The sequence below is a fragment of the Drosophila mojavensis genome, unplaced genomic scaffold (assembly GCF_018153725.1).
Source record: "Drosophila mojavensis isolate 15081-1352.22 unplaced genomic scaffold, ASM1815372v1 contig_80, whole genome shotgun sequence".
NCBI classification, from domain to species: domain Eukaryota; kingdom Metazoa; phylum Arthropoda; class Insecta; order Diptera; family Drosophilidae; genus Drosophila; species Drosophila mojavensis.
Genome location: NW_025318906.1, coordinates 8222171 through 8236451, shown reverse-complemented (window position 1 = coordinate 8236451; position 14281 = coordinate 8222171). Strand labels below are relative to the sequence as shown.

At 41.2% G+C, this 14281-nt stretch overlaps 5 protein-coding genes across 7 annotated transcripts; 4 read left to right on the top strand and 1 right to left on the bottom strand.

Moving 5' to 3' along the window:
- The first annotated feature begins 1485 nt into the window (after positions 1-1485).
- LOC6579095 lies at positions 1486-2273 on the top strand. The gene is made up of 4 exons (XM_032729947.2): positions 1486-1676; positions 1737-1875; positions 1940-1984; positions 2049-2273. Exons 1-4 carry the CDS (start codon positions 1493-1495, stop codon positions 2185-2187), a joined length of 507 nt encoding a protein of 168 aa, XP_032585838.1. The 5' UTR covers positions 1486-1492; the 3' UTR covers positions 2188-2273.
- Positions 2274-2627: 354 nt separating this feature from the next.
- LOC6579094 (succinate dehydrogenase [ubiquinone] iron-sulfur subunit, mitochondrial) lies at positions 2628-4164 on the top strand. The gene is made up of 3 exons (XM_002004955.4): positions 2628-2830; positions 3116-3549; positions 3608-4164. The coding sequence occupies exons 1-3, from the start codon at positions 2768-2770 to the stop codon at positions 3999-4001; spliced, it is 891 nt and encodes a 296-aa protein (XP_002004991.2). The 5' UTR covers positions 2628-2767; the 3' UTR covers positions 4002-4164.
- LOC6579093 (anaphase-promoting complex subunit 15) lies at positions 4101-4825 on the bottom strand. Its single transcript, XM_002004954.4, has 3 exons — positions 4604-4825; positions 4437-4524; positions 4101-4382 (listed from the first exon to the last, which is right to left on the bottom strand). The coding sequence occupies exons 1-3, from the start codon at positions 4721-4723 to the stop codon at positions 4243-4245; spliced, it is 348 nt and encodes a 115-aa protein (XP_002004990.1). The 5' UTR covers positions 4724-4825; the 3' UTR covers positions 4101-4242.
- LOC6579092 (ubiquitin-like protein 5) lies at positions 4825-5330 on the top strand. The gene is made up of 3 exons (XM_002004953.4): positions 4825-4934; positions 4990-5128; positions 5198-5330. Exons 1-3 carry the CDS (start codon positions 4896-4898, stop codon positions 5239-5241), a joined length of 222 nt encoding a protein of 73 aa, XP_002004989.1. The 5' UTR covers positions 4825-4895; the 3' UTR covers positions 5242-5330.
- A 186-nt stretch (positions 5331-5516) lies between these two features.
- On the top strand, positions 5517-14281 carry LOC6579091 (SUN domain-containing protein 2). Of its 3 annotated transcripts, XM_015163479.3 has the most exons (7): positions 5517-5687; positions 6610-6782; positions 7821-8255; positions 8415-8974; positions 11392-12903; positions 12969-13081; positions 13137-14281. In XM_015163479.3, the coding sequence occupies exons 2-7, from the start codon at positions 6625-6627 to the stop codon at positions 13350-13352; spliced, it is 2994 nt and encodes a 997-aa protein (XP_015018965.1). In that variant the 5' UTR covers positions 5517-5687; positions 6610-6624; the 3' UTR covers positions 13353-14281. The 3 variants fall into 3 exon arrangements, with proteins under 3 accessions (XP_015018965.1, XP_002004988.1, XP_015018964.1); XM_002004952.4 differs by lacking the exons at positions 11392-12903; positions 12969-13081; positions 13137-14281 and adding an exon at positions 9940-11072 and having other exon boundaries at positions 5523-5687; XM_015163478.3 differs by lacking the exons at positions 5517-5687; positions 6610-6782; positions 7821-8255; positions 8415-8974 and adding an exon at positions 10194-11150.

Sequence of the window (14281 nt, the reverse complement as noted above, 5' to 3'; positions counted from 1 at the left end):
GCTAAGGCAGTTTTTTCTATGGTCGGCTAATTAGCTGTGCGCTCTCGTCATCATTGACGTCATTTGCATGCATTGCTCCGAGTCGAATTTCAATCAAAACACAATTTGCGCAAAGACTTGCACTCACTTGCAGCCACGCCCCGCCCGCCCACACACTTAAGCTGTTGTCTAAAGTTTTGAGGCTTTTGTAATGCCTTTTGCTTAACAGGTGACTCAGAGGGGGCGGAGCTCGGGGCTTGGGGCTTGAGGCTTGGCCGCCCACCTGGCCAAACGTTTTATTTAAGTTTTTGCATTGTTTAGACCTATGCGTATTTGCTTTGGGTGGGGTGGAAGGCGCGGGGAGGGTCTGGAATGGGGGCGTGGTTTGAGGGCGCTCTTTGGCATCCCTCAACTTTTGTGCGCTGCTCTGTTTACTTTAACATTGAAAAACTTTTTGTATATATATTTTTTATTTTTTTATTATTTTTTGTAACTTGCAACTGAGGCTTTTATGCCTTCGCTTTCGAAAATACAAATAAATATAAAAATGTCCTTTGCCTAGGTGGGAATGAGGCGCGCTTTTCTCTTCCTTTATAAAGGTATATATGTGTGTATATATATAAATTTATATGTAAGTCACATTGTCCCGAGCTGAACAAAAGGTCAATGAACAATTGACAAAGTCGCGCTGCTCTTGGCTGGCCGGCATAAATGGCAGTTAAGAAGTTTCATTTTATGTTAGTTTCGCCTGCAGTTGCCAAGTGCCATTAAAATCTCGGCAATTCACTTCAGTTGTTGTTGCTCTTAGAGAGACTCTCTCGCTCCATAGCAATGCAGCTTACGAGTGAGAATTGCATTTATCCCAGTCGTCAATTAAAACTAGACAAGCTGTCAACTTCTCGTCATTTTACGGTGCATCTTAGCTTGAGTTTAATGAATTGTTTAAGAATTATCGAGTGATATAGAAAAGAAATACATAAATATAAAATAGTAAATGCACTAAGAGAAATGTTTAAAATAATACAAAGTAAAATAGAGCCAATGCTGAATAAATTAATTTATTCATTTATTTATTGATATATTTAATTTTTTAATTATACAAATATTTTATTTATTGATATATTTAATTTTTTAATTATACAAATATTTTTATTTGATCACTTTTTATCGAATCTAAAAATCTAGTTAAAATTATATTAATAAAAATTTTAAATTTTATTTGTATTCAAACGTACAAACTAAATCCAGTTTTTATTTATTGCTTGCTTTGTAATATTATTATCAATAAAACCTACTATTTTTAATAATTTTTAATGGCAAAAGAAGCTCAAAATAATTGTAAGATTTTCTTATCAGTATTTGTAGATATAAACATTTCTTTACGAAAATACCTTTTTCTGACTAATTCACGGCGTATTGCCAAATTTACGACCTGCCGTTTGAAGCCAGCAGATATCGCTTATCTATATTTGGCATATTGCTTTCTGATTAGACATGGACGGGGAACTTATCGATGGGGCTCGCTCTCAGTACGCATTGTCCACTGGAAAGGCTGACAGCAAACAAAGTTCGAGAAATGGAGGCCTTTATAATATCGATCTCCATATGCATATCACTATTTATCCTTGTTTCGATTATATCTCTAATTGTGCGAACGCAAAAGGCGAGGAACAACGTGGGCTTTGTGATCACTGATGGTATGAAATAGAGTTTTTATATAATTTTCTATATCTATATATAATATCTCCCTTGAGCAGCTAACAGGGCTCCCATACCTCCAGGTGGAATAGCTGCTACCCATGGCCAAGCAGCGGGTCTGCCCAGCTACTATCCACCTCCTGGCTATCAAACACACGTTTATTCACCTGCATATGTATACCCAGCGCAGGCCGTGAGGTAAGCTACACAATAATGTTTACATTAAAAGCGAATATTTTATCTCAAATTTAAACCTTTTCAGCCAAATTCAAGTGCAAGTGCAGGGCATTCCCGCTCCCATTAATAGGTAACTTAAACTATAGAACCAAAGTAAAGAATTTGTTATATATTTATGTCTATTTTACATACAGCGTTCCACCAAGCTATCAACGTGCTGTAAATGAGGGAAACCCGACTAATGCAGAGCTAAATATATTGCCCGCCAACCTGGAAAAATCTTTAACTCAACAAACACAGCGAGGCGCAGTTGAAACTGTTAGTCAGATTTAGCCAAAACAGTTTTAATGGCATAAAGTATCAAAACACTGTAAATACAAATATATTTATTATTTATTAAATACTTATTCCCTCATAAATAAATTAAACTACTAAGTGTACAATAAATATCTTTATTTGAATTTTAAAATGCTGGTATGCGACATAGCTGGTCACACTTGAATGCAGCTGTAGTGTTATCGATATCTAGGCTAAACGATATATTACACGACAGCTGCCAGGACGGCTGTCTTATTGTGAAAATACCTTTATATAAACCATAAATTAAATACATTTCACTAAATGTAACATTTAATTTATACATAGTCTACTAACTCAAATAGATTTACATACATTACTTCATAATTTTATTTTATATAATATAAAGAATTTCATCATTTGGTATTTTTAGCTATTTTAACGCTAGCTTTTTTAGACCAGACCAATTAGTACTTCTTGACAACTCTATTCGAGAGGTCTTCGCTGTGCAAACTTCTCGATTGCAACTGTAATTTTCCAGTCGGAAAACAACGTATTATTTGATTAATTAATTAACAAATTGCAAACGCAGTGACGTTTCAATTTCATTAGAAAAATGTTGGTCAACGAAGCCAGACAGGTCTTGAGCCGCGCCAGCTCTTTGGCAGCACGTCATCAGGTGAGCGAGCGCGCAGTAAAGCTCTAAGAAAACCTCCTCTGGAGCCGCGAGGGTGTACGAAGTCGATTTTTGGGCAATATTGTTATATAATAAATAATAAAAACATAACTAATACGCGATCATACCTGATAAAATGCAAATCAAGTGCGTCGCACAAACAACAAAATTTGCGATTATGTAAACATTTTCGTCAAAAAAAAAAAAAAAAAAAAAAATTTTTTCTATGGCGTGATTCTAGCGCCAATTATTTATCAAATTAATTCAGTATCGCTTTTCTTTTTTTAGTTGCGTGCAATCAGCAACACGACGCAGCTGGAGCAACAGGCACAGCCCAAGGCTGCACAAGAGCCACAGATCAAGAAGTTCGAGATCTATCGCTGGAATCCAGACAATGCCGGCGAGAAGCCCTACATGCAGACCTATGAGATCAACATGCGTGAGTGCGGTCCCATGGTGCTGGATGCCTTGATCAAGATCAAGAACGAGATGGATCCGACACTGACGTTCCGTCGTTCGTGCCGCGAGGGCATTTGCGGATCGTGCGCCATGAACATTGGCGGCACCAACACGCTCGCTTGCATCAGCAAGATCGATGCGACCAGTCCCAAACCCCTGAAGGTGTACCCGCTGCCCCACATGTATGTGGTGAGGGATCTGGTGCCGGACATGAATAACTTCTACGAGCAGTACAAAAATATTCAGCCCTGGTTGCAGCGCAAGTGAGTAGCAATGGGATTCATTATGAAAATGGATTAATAACTCGCAAATCCTGCACAGAAACGAAGCCGGGGAGAAGAAGGGCAAGGCACAGTACTTACAATCAGTGGAGGATCGCTCCAAGTTGGACGGCCTGTACGAGTGCATTCTGTGCGCATGCTGCTCCACCTCATGCCCGTCGTACTGGTGGAATGCCGAGAAGTACCTTGGCCCGGCTGTGCTGATGCAGGCATATCGCTGGATCATTGACTCGCGTGACGAGAACTCCGTTGAGCGTCTGAGCAAGCTGAAGGATCCCTTCAGCGTGTACCGTTGCCACACCATCATGAACTGCACGCGCACCTGTCCGAAGGGCTTGAATCCGGGTCGCGCCATTGCCGAGATCAAGAAATTGCTCTCGGGCTTGGCCTCGAAGCCGGCGCCCAAATTGGAGACTGCGGCGCTTCACAAGTAGACGAAATGCGTGAAGCCTTTTCTGTGACTGTGAACTCTTCAGTCGATCCCCGCAACACCCCCAACTAGTAGCAAACTATAATGATAATAACCAACTATATCATTTGCTTATTCTGTTTATAATTTATTTAAGCTTAAAGTAAACGAAAATTGTTATTACAGTATGTAAAGGGAACTTTGTAATCGCAACAGTAACTAACTCTTAACTAACTAAATGGTGTATCTATGCAATGCCTTTCCTTTTAGGGTGCTGTGGGCGAGGTCTCGTCGTTCATTTGTATATCGTCCGCCGAGTAGAAATCCTGTGTAACGGGAATGACACGATCGTTTGTCTCATCGTCCTCCTCATCGTGACTATCGGTGTCCTCACTATCATCGTTGGCTGTGGGAAGCAAATATGAATATCTCACCCAATGTTATTATGCTCGCGACTTACCATCTTCATCATCTGTTTCGACGCCAGTGATAGTGTGCACCTTACCCAGTGGCTGCAAATCTGTAGCCGCAGTCTTTAAAGATTCCCGCTAAGGTAGAAAACACAATTGTAATTCAATTTACACATATACATATGTATGTATGTACACATATTTATTTCAGACATACCCAATTTCTGCGCTCGTCCTCATAGCGCTTTGTTTGCATCTCATCATCGGATGTCATATCAAACCAAAAACGATTAGCCACGGTTGGCTTGAGATTAGGAAAGAATGGAATCATGGACATCTTCGCAATAATTTAAAATATTTTTAATATTGCAATTCGGCGTCTATTTATTTTTGCAGAGAAATTTTTGCGGCATTCTGGCAACGCACAAACATATCGATAATGCAGCCATTGCCAGTATTGGCAGTTATCGAAATATATTTGTTGTGCATTAAAAAGGAGGAACACAAACATGATTGAGATAACTTGCAATGACCGTCTGGGCAAAAAGGTAATATATTTGCATTTAAACAAACCACGAATTAATATTATCAACTGTTTGGCAGGTGCGTGTAAAGTGCAACCCAGACGACACAATTGGGGACCTTAAGAAATTAATAGCGGCACAAACTGGCACAAAGCATGAGAAGATTGTGCTGAAAAAGTGGTACACCATCTATAAGGATCCCATTCGCCTATCCGATTGTAATTATACTTAATATTGGTAATCTGATTTAGTTTATATTAATATCTTGCCATTTATGGTACTTGCAGATGAAATTCATGACGGCATGAATCTGGAGCTCTACTACCAATAGGCTACTCGGTCCAAGAAGCTGTTGTACCTATACAAAAAGTCTTTTATATTCTATGATAATGCAACAAAACATAACATATTAAATGTAAATCCTGTTTTTATTTAAGAAATAAGAAATTTATAGGTTTTATGTTAACATTGCTAACATGACATAGGTACACATAGGTATATATCGAAATATTTGTTGTAAACGATATCTGGACAAAGTATCGTACCTGTGGGCCACTGGGTACAGCCTATCGATACATCGTAAACGAATCGTCTCACCGGCAGGGGTACATTTATCGAATTACTCGTAGTTTTTCTGCTGTCGGCGTCGGACGTGTTTAATTTGGTGTTGAAAATCTATTAATAAATCATAACAGCCGACAATAAAAACACAAATTGTGCAAAAGCACATTAAATAGAAATAAATTCTTGAGCTAATCGACTTGAATGTGTGAAAGAGTAAGTGATTAATATTCACAACGACTGTGTATTTGTGTGTGTGTGTGTGTGTGCCGCATTTCCTCCAATTGGCACGCTACGAAGAGTGAAGAAAAAATTCGACGCGGCGTTCGCTTCGGCGTTTGCTGACGCACTTGCGGCTCGGAAAACTTGTTTAGATTTTCACGCATATCACCGAAAAAAAAAAAATAAAATAAAAGAAGATAAAATAGTAGAGTTGAGAGTGCCTTTCCCCTCATCGCATTTTATTGATTCAAGCGAATTATTTGTTTGTTTATGGCGTGGTTACCTTCATTCTTGTTTATTTATTTTTTTGTATGTGTTGCCCACCCTGAGTGCCCTTAATGAAAAATTGTGGTGCTTCGCATGCAATTTGCCGACTTCTTTGCAAAGGCCCACCCGGCAACGCAGCTGCCCGTATTTATTTTTAGATCTATGTTGCGCTCTCATTGCGATCTAATTAAAAATCTAGCAACTGCGCTCATTTCCACACGCATTGCATAATTCTGTAATGTTAATGTTTTCGGGCCCGCAAACCGATTTGTTGTTGAGCAGTCGAGCGTTAAAGAAACTCCGTAGCACGAACGCACGCACGAATATGTAAACCTGAATGTTTGTGTGTGTTCGTGTGTGTGCGTATGTGCTAAGAGTTTCGTTAGACCTTGTTTCATTACCAATTGTAATGCTCGTTTGCTCGTTTGTCATTTGGCCCCCTGTCCAATGCTCAATATGAACTGAAATAAATTCACATGGTAAACAATCCACGCCCGTCACACGCACACATACATAAACAAACTATGCACACACACATAAACAAACTATGCGCACACACACATAAACAAACAAAAATTGCTGCAGACGAAAAGAATGAACAATTAATGTTTGGAGTCAAACGTTAATTGTTTATTCTTTTCGTTTGCAGCAAAACTCTTAAGCTATGATTGGAGAACCCTATCAAATCGAGACGCGCCGGCGTTCGCGTTCAAAGACGCCATTCCTGCACTCCGACTGCGACCAAGACAATTGTGAGCGTGCCGGCACGGAGGGGCATATGAATCACAAGAAGAAGAAACAGTCTGTGGCGCCCAATGTGCAGTAAGTATACTTGAGCATATCAAAACATAAATTCCTTCGATAGCCCCAAAAATAGAGCACTCATGAAAATGCGCTGCTTATCAGTTAGCCTACTGCACAATGTTTTGAAGAGCGGTGAGTGGAGCGTAGAGGAGAGTTAAAAAGTAACGTTACGTTGGGCAATTGAACCAAACAAAGGCGCGTCATAAATACGAATAAACACAGATACCAATGCCAGCCAAGCAGCACACGTTCAGCTTGTGTGCATTAGTGTACGAGAGCATGACGTCATCGCCTTGCTATTCACACTCGGCGCGAAAATTGTATTTTGGAATCGAGCAAAAAGAAACAAAATGCTTGGCTAGAGATGCGCTAACAGTCACTGTCAGTGATCACAGTGAGGCAGTCACTGTATATAGGCAAATCAGGTGGCAACGCTGTTAAGCAGAGTGAATAAGTAATTGAAAATATGTAATTAATTTGAGAAAACTATATTGCAAATATAATTCATGACCGAGCATGTGTGCTAGAGTGAGAGAGAGAGAGAGAGATATGTGAGATGACATCACTTCTCTTGCGAGCAAACACGATCAAGCACATGTGATTCATTTGCCAGCGATAGCAGAGAAAAACGCGTTCAGCTCTGATGAGAGTGAAATATACAGGGTCTTTGACTTGCCATACAGGGTGCGCTAGCGCGTCTAGCTTCGAGCGTTTGTTTGTTTGTTTTTTGGCGCGCGAATTGAATCAAACGTGCGCTTTGTGGTTTTATTTCGTTTCATTTCGTTGATGACGACATCAGCCGGGAGGCGGAGGCAATCTGGCCATGAGAGCGTCGTTTTCATGTTAAAAACCAAATGCCTGCTTGCTGGTTTTTGTTTTGCTTCTAGTTGTTGAAGGTCAGACGCGTTTCTATTTGTAAAGCATTTATGAGCTACCATATTTTGGGGTTTGTTTTGATTCAGATTTTGCGTTAATTACGCATGGGGGCTATCATATATCTGACCGTTTAACTTAACGTTTCCGCTGCTATCAACTAACTTGTTGGCTTATTTACAGAACCATTATGGAGGAACACGTGGTCGAAACAAAGATATCGAAGACAACTAGCAGCGGCAGCATCAGCAGCGCCACCATCACCAAAAGCGACGCCATTAAAACCACTCGCTCAAAGGCTGCGGCACAGCTGACCTCGGACTATTCGAGCGAGGATGCAACGCCAGAGCCTAAACGCAAGGCTGCCACGGTGACCACCATGATCACCAATACCGGCAAGCGCTTCAACGATGCCCTCAACAGCCTGACCGCTGTCACATCGACGCCGCGCAGCGAGCTGGAGACGGCACAGAATGTCTTGAATACCACACAGGAGTTGCATCAACAGGAGCAGGAGCAGCGCAAAAGTCGCACACGTTCCAATGGCAATAGCAAGGCTAACTTAAGCGATGATCATTTGGCCTACATCGAGTACAAAAATGCGGGCGAGTACTGGAAGTAAGTTAGCTGTCAGGTGTGGAGTCCAGAGAGGCCTTGATAAAGCAGTCAATTGCTTTTGTTCTCTCTGGGAAACTGCCAGCCCAACTCTGATTTCGATTTGTGTGCCTTGAGTCTAGTGAATCGAAAATAATTGTGTTTTTTTATTTTGCTTTGCAGCAAAACACCGAAAACTGATTATACGTATTCAGAACTGTCCCCGCATCGGCGCCAGCTGGCACCGGGAATCGTCGCAATGCCGAACATGTCGCGTCGCAGCCTGGAGCATCATGATCAGCGCGTGAATTATATGGTCAATCGTGATCCAGCTCAGGAGGAGTTCATACGCCGTCGCTATCAGGCGAACTATACGCATTTGAATTACGACTCGGCCGACGAGGTGGACGACACACAGTTCGACAAGCAGGTGCAGAGCTGGTGGCTGCTACGCATCATCACCACCATCGTGAGCAGCATTAGCAGCGTGTGGACCAGCATTGCGAACATATCGGAAACGGAATCGAGCGCCTATCAGAGCTACTATGCCAAGCGCGATCGTCAGCCGAAACACGGCCTTATCGCCTCCAGCCTGTTGAGCTTGATGCGTCACATCTACATCGGCATCGCCTCGGTGCTCAGCCTGGACACTTGGCTACTCAGGTCCAACAATGCGGAGAACAAGTGGAAGAAGCGTTTCTTGCTCTCTCTGCTCCTACTGTTGCCAGTATTGATGGTAGTGGGTGAGTGTTAACCTATGATAATATATGTAAACTATTAGATAAGTATTTATTATATATTTAATGTAAAATCTGTCAACGCGTGCACACGCCTTGACATTGAACGTCAGCCAAAGGCTTACCTTGAATGGCGGCTACCACCAATGCTACGAGTATATAATGTGTAGATATATACATATATCTCTCTGTATACATATAGTTCACCTTTCTGCTTGTCGCCTCTGGTCGTTGACAGCCATATGACGTCAGCAACAAGTTGCTTGTGCGCGTTGCGGTTGTTGATATTGATATGGAAATTGTATGCATAATTTGTATGAGAAAACTCAATAGAACGGGATTGATTGATATTACTAGACATATGGAATGCTTGACATAGCGTAATTTGCTTAGTTGCTCAGAGTTGAGTAGAAAAGTAAGAGGAGTATTACTACAGAGATATATGAGAAATATATGGGCAGAAAAATTAGAGTTGATTATATGATTTAGATTGAGATATATGTGTAAGATATACGTACGATATTGATAAAGTTTGTGTTGAGGAAAAAGAGAGATGTCTTGAGAATGAATGATATATATTCAGATATATATGTAAGAATTTCCCTAAAAATTGATAGACTCTGTAAAACTAGATTTGATTCTATAACAAATTATAGATTTAAGTGAAAAATCAACACTATAGAAACTTAAACAAAATAGATGAAATAATAATTTAGTTTTTTGTTTTTAAATGTTTTTATTTTATTTTATTTTTTTAAAATTTATTTTTTATATTTTATTTTTTACAATTTATAACATAAATTTTAGCATACAAGTAGGAAAACTTTTGAGACCTCCATATCAATTTAAAAGTTTTAATGTTTCCATTCAATTTGAAAACTTATCAATCACACTTCATTTTGTATACATTTGTATAGTATTGAATATTCTAAGTTATATTTGCTAATGTGGAAACTTTTGTAACTTTTCAGGTCTGTTCTATTATCTGAATCCCCATGAAAGCTTCCCACCCAGAAAAATAAAAATTACCATACTTGAACTACCCGAATTCCCGAAGATCGATATTGTGGCCCAATATGAAAGGCTACGTTCGCAGGCCATCGATCAAGCTGTGCGCGTGCGTGACTGGGCCGATGATTATTTGGTGTATCTGAAAACTATCGGCCAGAATGTGGTCAGCAAGGGGCGTCAGTGGTTTCAGCCGAACGTCTATTACGATCGTGTTTAATGATTATTTTCTGCAATTCTGCTTTCGTTTTGGCCATGAGCTGCTGCAGCAGCTGTTGCTCTGATGGCAGCTCGAAAATTATTGTTTTTTCTTATGCGCGTTAATCGAGACACTTTCAAGTCTTAAATCAAGATCAATTCAAGTACAAATTCAAGCATTTTGCTTAGCATTTCCTAAAAATCGACAAAACCATTGCTCACCTAATTTCATGTTAAATTTTTCGTTTGTATGTTTATATAATGATCTTTGACAAACTGTACATGTATATACATATATGCATATGTATATATAGATATATAGATGTTGTGTTCGGTCTGAAACCCACCAAATATTTACACCCACATCACACACACACACACTCACATGCATACTTACACTTTCATACCTCCCCCCTCATCCCTTACGTACCAAATTCCCCTACACCCGCCTACAATATGACGCAATATGGAGAAGGATAGAGAGAGAGAGAGAGAGAGAGGGCGAACAAACTCGCTTCGCTGTTCAAATTGTGTAAAAAAAAAAAAACATAAATATTAATTAAAAATTACATTAAATTCATTCTTTGTTGTTGTACGCCTTGTTTTTGGCCACAAAAATGTGAGCTTTGTGCAATTATTTATAATTAATTATAAAATGATAAATTGTACAATTAAATTTGGATCTGTTCTTCAGATTTGTCGCCAAACGCAATTTCGTACAACGTTTGAAATAAACTATTTTCTTTGTTGTTAAACAACGTTTCAATTGTAACCTTTCATTGTTTGCCATTGTATTTGTCTATCAAAAATTAAACAAGAGCCCTCAATTTATTATAATAAATGCAAACAATTTCATAATCATTGACGAAATACAGTACAAAGAAACAGAACAACAGAATATTTTGCAAAATTGTAAATTGTTTTATTTGCCATTTTATTGAGCTATGCCACGCGATTGCAATTGCGAGTTGAAATGGTAAGTAAAATAATAATTACGAACAATTTCCCATTGAACAGAAACTCTATCCTTCTGCATTTGTGCTCATTGGCGTCGCCCCGAAAATTCCCTATCGAACAGTTCCTTTTGACATGTGCTGAAAGAAGAATCAACGAAAGAAATCTAAAAAGTTGCAAATGTAGAAGGATATAAATCTGTTGAAATGCCTCTGCCCATTGGCCGTTGCCCAGGACTAATGCTTGGATTACTTCTCTTGCAGGTTGGCAGCAGTTGCCGGAGGAGCAGCGCTTGGAGATGGCGCATCGCACTGAGGCGCTGCTGCCTTTGCCTCTGACTGCCTATGCCTCGCTGCGTGGGGGATTGATGCAGGCTGGGGCTGCTTTGATGGCGCTGTGGCTGCCACGCGAGCAGCAGGAGGCGGCTGCCATTAGGCTCAATATGGAGCAAGTGCAGCAGAGCATGCAGAAGTCGCTTACCCCGGAGGAGTATGAGAACATACTGAATCATGTGAACAGCTATGTGCAGCAGCTGGTGGAGCTGAAGCTGCAGCAACAAGCCAAAGAGCAGCAGCAACAGCAGCAGCAACAATTGTCGCCGCAACAGATACAGATTATAGTTAAGCTCATGCGCGAGAATCTGCAGCAGTTTGCGGATCAGCGGGCGCAGCTCAGTGAGCAGCAGCTGGCTGACTTGGTGCTGCGCTTAAAGCTGGAGCTGCAGCAGTCGGTCGAGTGGCAGGGGGGACAGATAAAGCTGACGTCCGCGCAGCTGGAGGAGATCACGCGCTTGGTCAAGGCGGAGTTCAATCTAAAGGAAGAGCACTATACGCTGCTGCTGGAGCGCATCGATTTGGGTGCGCTGCTCGAGCGGCTGCTGGGCTCACCAGAGCTGGCAGAATTTGTCGACGCACGCATCAATCTGGGACTGCAGCAGCAGCAGCAAGCCAAGGAGGAGGGCTCGGGCCAGTCGAATGCGGATCAGCAAATTGAGCAGCTAAACAGGGAAATCGCATTCATCAAGCTGGCGCTCTCAGACAAGCAGATGGAGAACGCCAATCTGCAGCAGTCCATCAGCAATCTGAAGCTCACGCAGGACGATTTGCTGGCGCGCATGCAGCAACACGAGCTGGCACAGGATCAGCGCTTCAGCGGCCTCCTCGCCGAGATCGAGGCCAAGCTGGCGGCCTTGAATGAGTCGCAGTTCGCGCTGCTCAACAAGCAGGTGAAGCTGACGTTGGTCGAGATATTGGGCTTCAAGCAGACGGCGGGCGGAAAACTGGATGATGTGGATCTGCAGAACTGGGTGCGCAGCATGTTCGTGGCCAAGGACTATCTGGAGCAGCAGCTGCTCGAGTTGAACGAGAAGACCAACAACAACATACGCGCGGAGATCGAACGCTCCAGCCTCGTCCTGATGAGCGACATTAGCGAGCGGCTTAAGCGCGAGATCCTGCTCGTTGTGGAGGCCAAGCAGAATGCCAGCTCCCAGTCGCTGAAGGCGCTCATGCACGACGATGAGGTGCGCAACATAGTCAAATCTGTGCTGGCCGTCTACGATGCGGATAAAACGGGCCTGGTCGACTTTGCCCTGGAGTCGGCGGGCGGGCAAATTCTGTCCACACGCTGCACCGAAAGCTATCAGACCAAATCGGCACAGATCTCCGTCTTTGGCATTCCGCTCTGGTATCCCACCAATACGCCCAGGGTGGCCATATCGCCCAACGTGCAGCCCGGCGAGTGCTGGGCCTTTCAAGGATTTCCCGGATTTCTGGGTACGAGTAAAATGTGTATTAGAGAAAGAGAGAATGCTCATAGTAAACCATCTATTCAATTGCAGTGCTGAAGCTCAACTCTATGGTTCACGTCACGGGCTTCACGCTGGAGCACATACCCAAGAGCTTGTCGCCTACAGGGCGCATTGATTCGGCGCCACGCAACTTTACCGTCTGGGTGAGTCTTCAATACAAATTTATTATATTCCCCTACTAATTGCTTTACTTTGCAGGGACTGGAGCACGAGAAGGATCAGGATCCGGTGCTGTTCGGTGAGTATGAATATCAGGATAACGGTGCCTCGCTCCAATTCTTTCCCGTGCAAAATATGGACATCAAGCGTCCTTTTGAGATCGTCGAGCTGCGCATCGAGTCGAATCATGGCCAACCGGACTATACGTGCCTGTATCGCTTTCGTGTGCACGGCAAGCCGCCACCCTCCTCATAGATACCTAGGAGCTTTGGCTCCACCTAAGTCAGGTGTACATAATGTCAGTGCCTTAAAAAGGAAACTTTACAATACTTACAAGCAGAAGAACTAGAAACAGATATCAAGAATACGTTAACTACAAATAAAAAACGTAAGGCTATAGCGTATAAGTGTTTTTGTATGATATTTAAGTCGGGGCAGTGTGTTAACCTTAACCAGCATATGTATATATATATAGATATGTATAGCTTAAAACTAATAGTAGATGCCTCGAGCCGTGTGCAGTGTGTCCTATAATATTTATTATGATTTAGTTTTTGATTAGTTCGCTTATTTTAAAAATATTCAATTGTAATTGAAATTAATTTTAAACTGTTTTTGCCATTTGTAGAACGTTCTGAACTTAATAGTCATAGGCTAACAACTAACCTAACTAAGCCATTTACTTGCTATATATATAACAAATATATATATATAGCTATAGATGTAACTTTAAGTTATTCTTAGGTTTCCATTTTTTATACATGTTCAGGTACGAATTGTTTGTAAACTACGCCATAGAAAATTGGATTGAAAACGGAATTGAAACAATAGCTGAAGCCTAACTGAAACTCATTGAAATGTCGCGCAATTACAATATCAATAACAATAAATATCTCATTTGTTTATAGAGTTTTGAAGAATATATATGAAACAGAATTTACATATCTCGAACCCAGCCACATTTCATCAATTTGTGTACGTTCATAACTAATTTATATGCTAAGAAGTTGAACCCAAAAATAGTTAGTAAATTAATAATAATTTTAATATATTATTTATACACACATTTGTTGTAACTTAAGTACAAACGTAATAGCCTAAACAACCCTATAATCATTTACCCAGTTTCAACAGTTTGCAGTCTCTCCCGAGTGAATTCAAATAAATGCGTTGCACAAATTAAA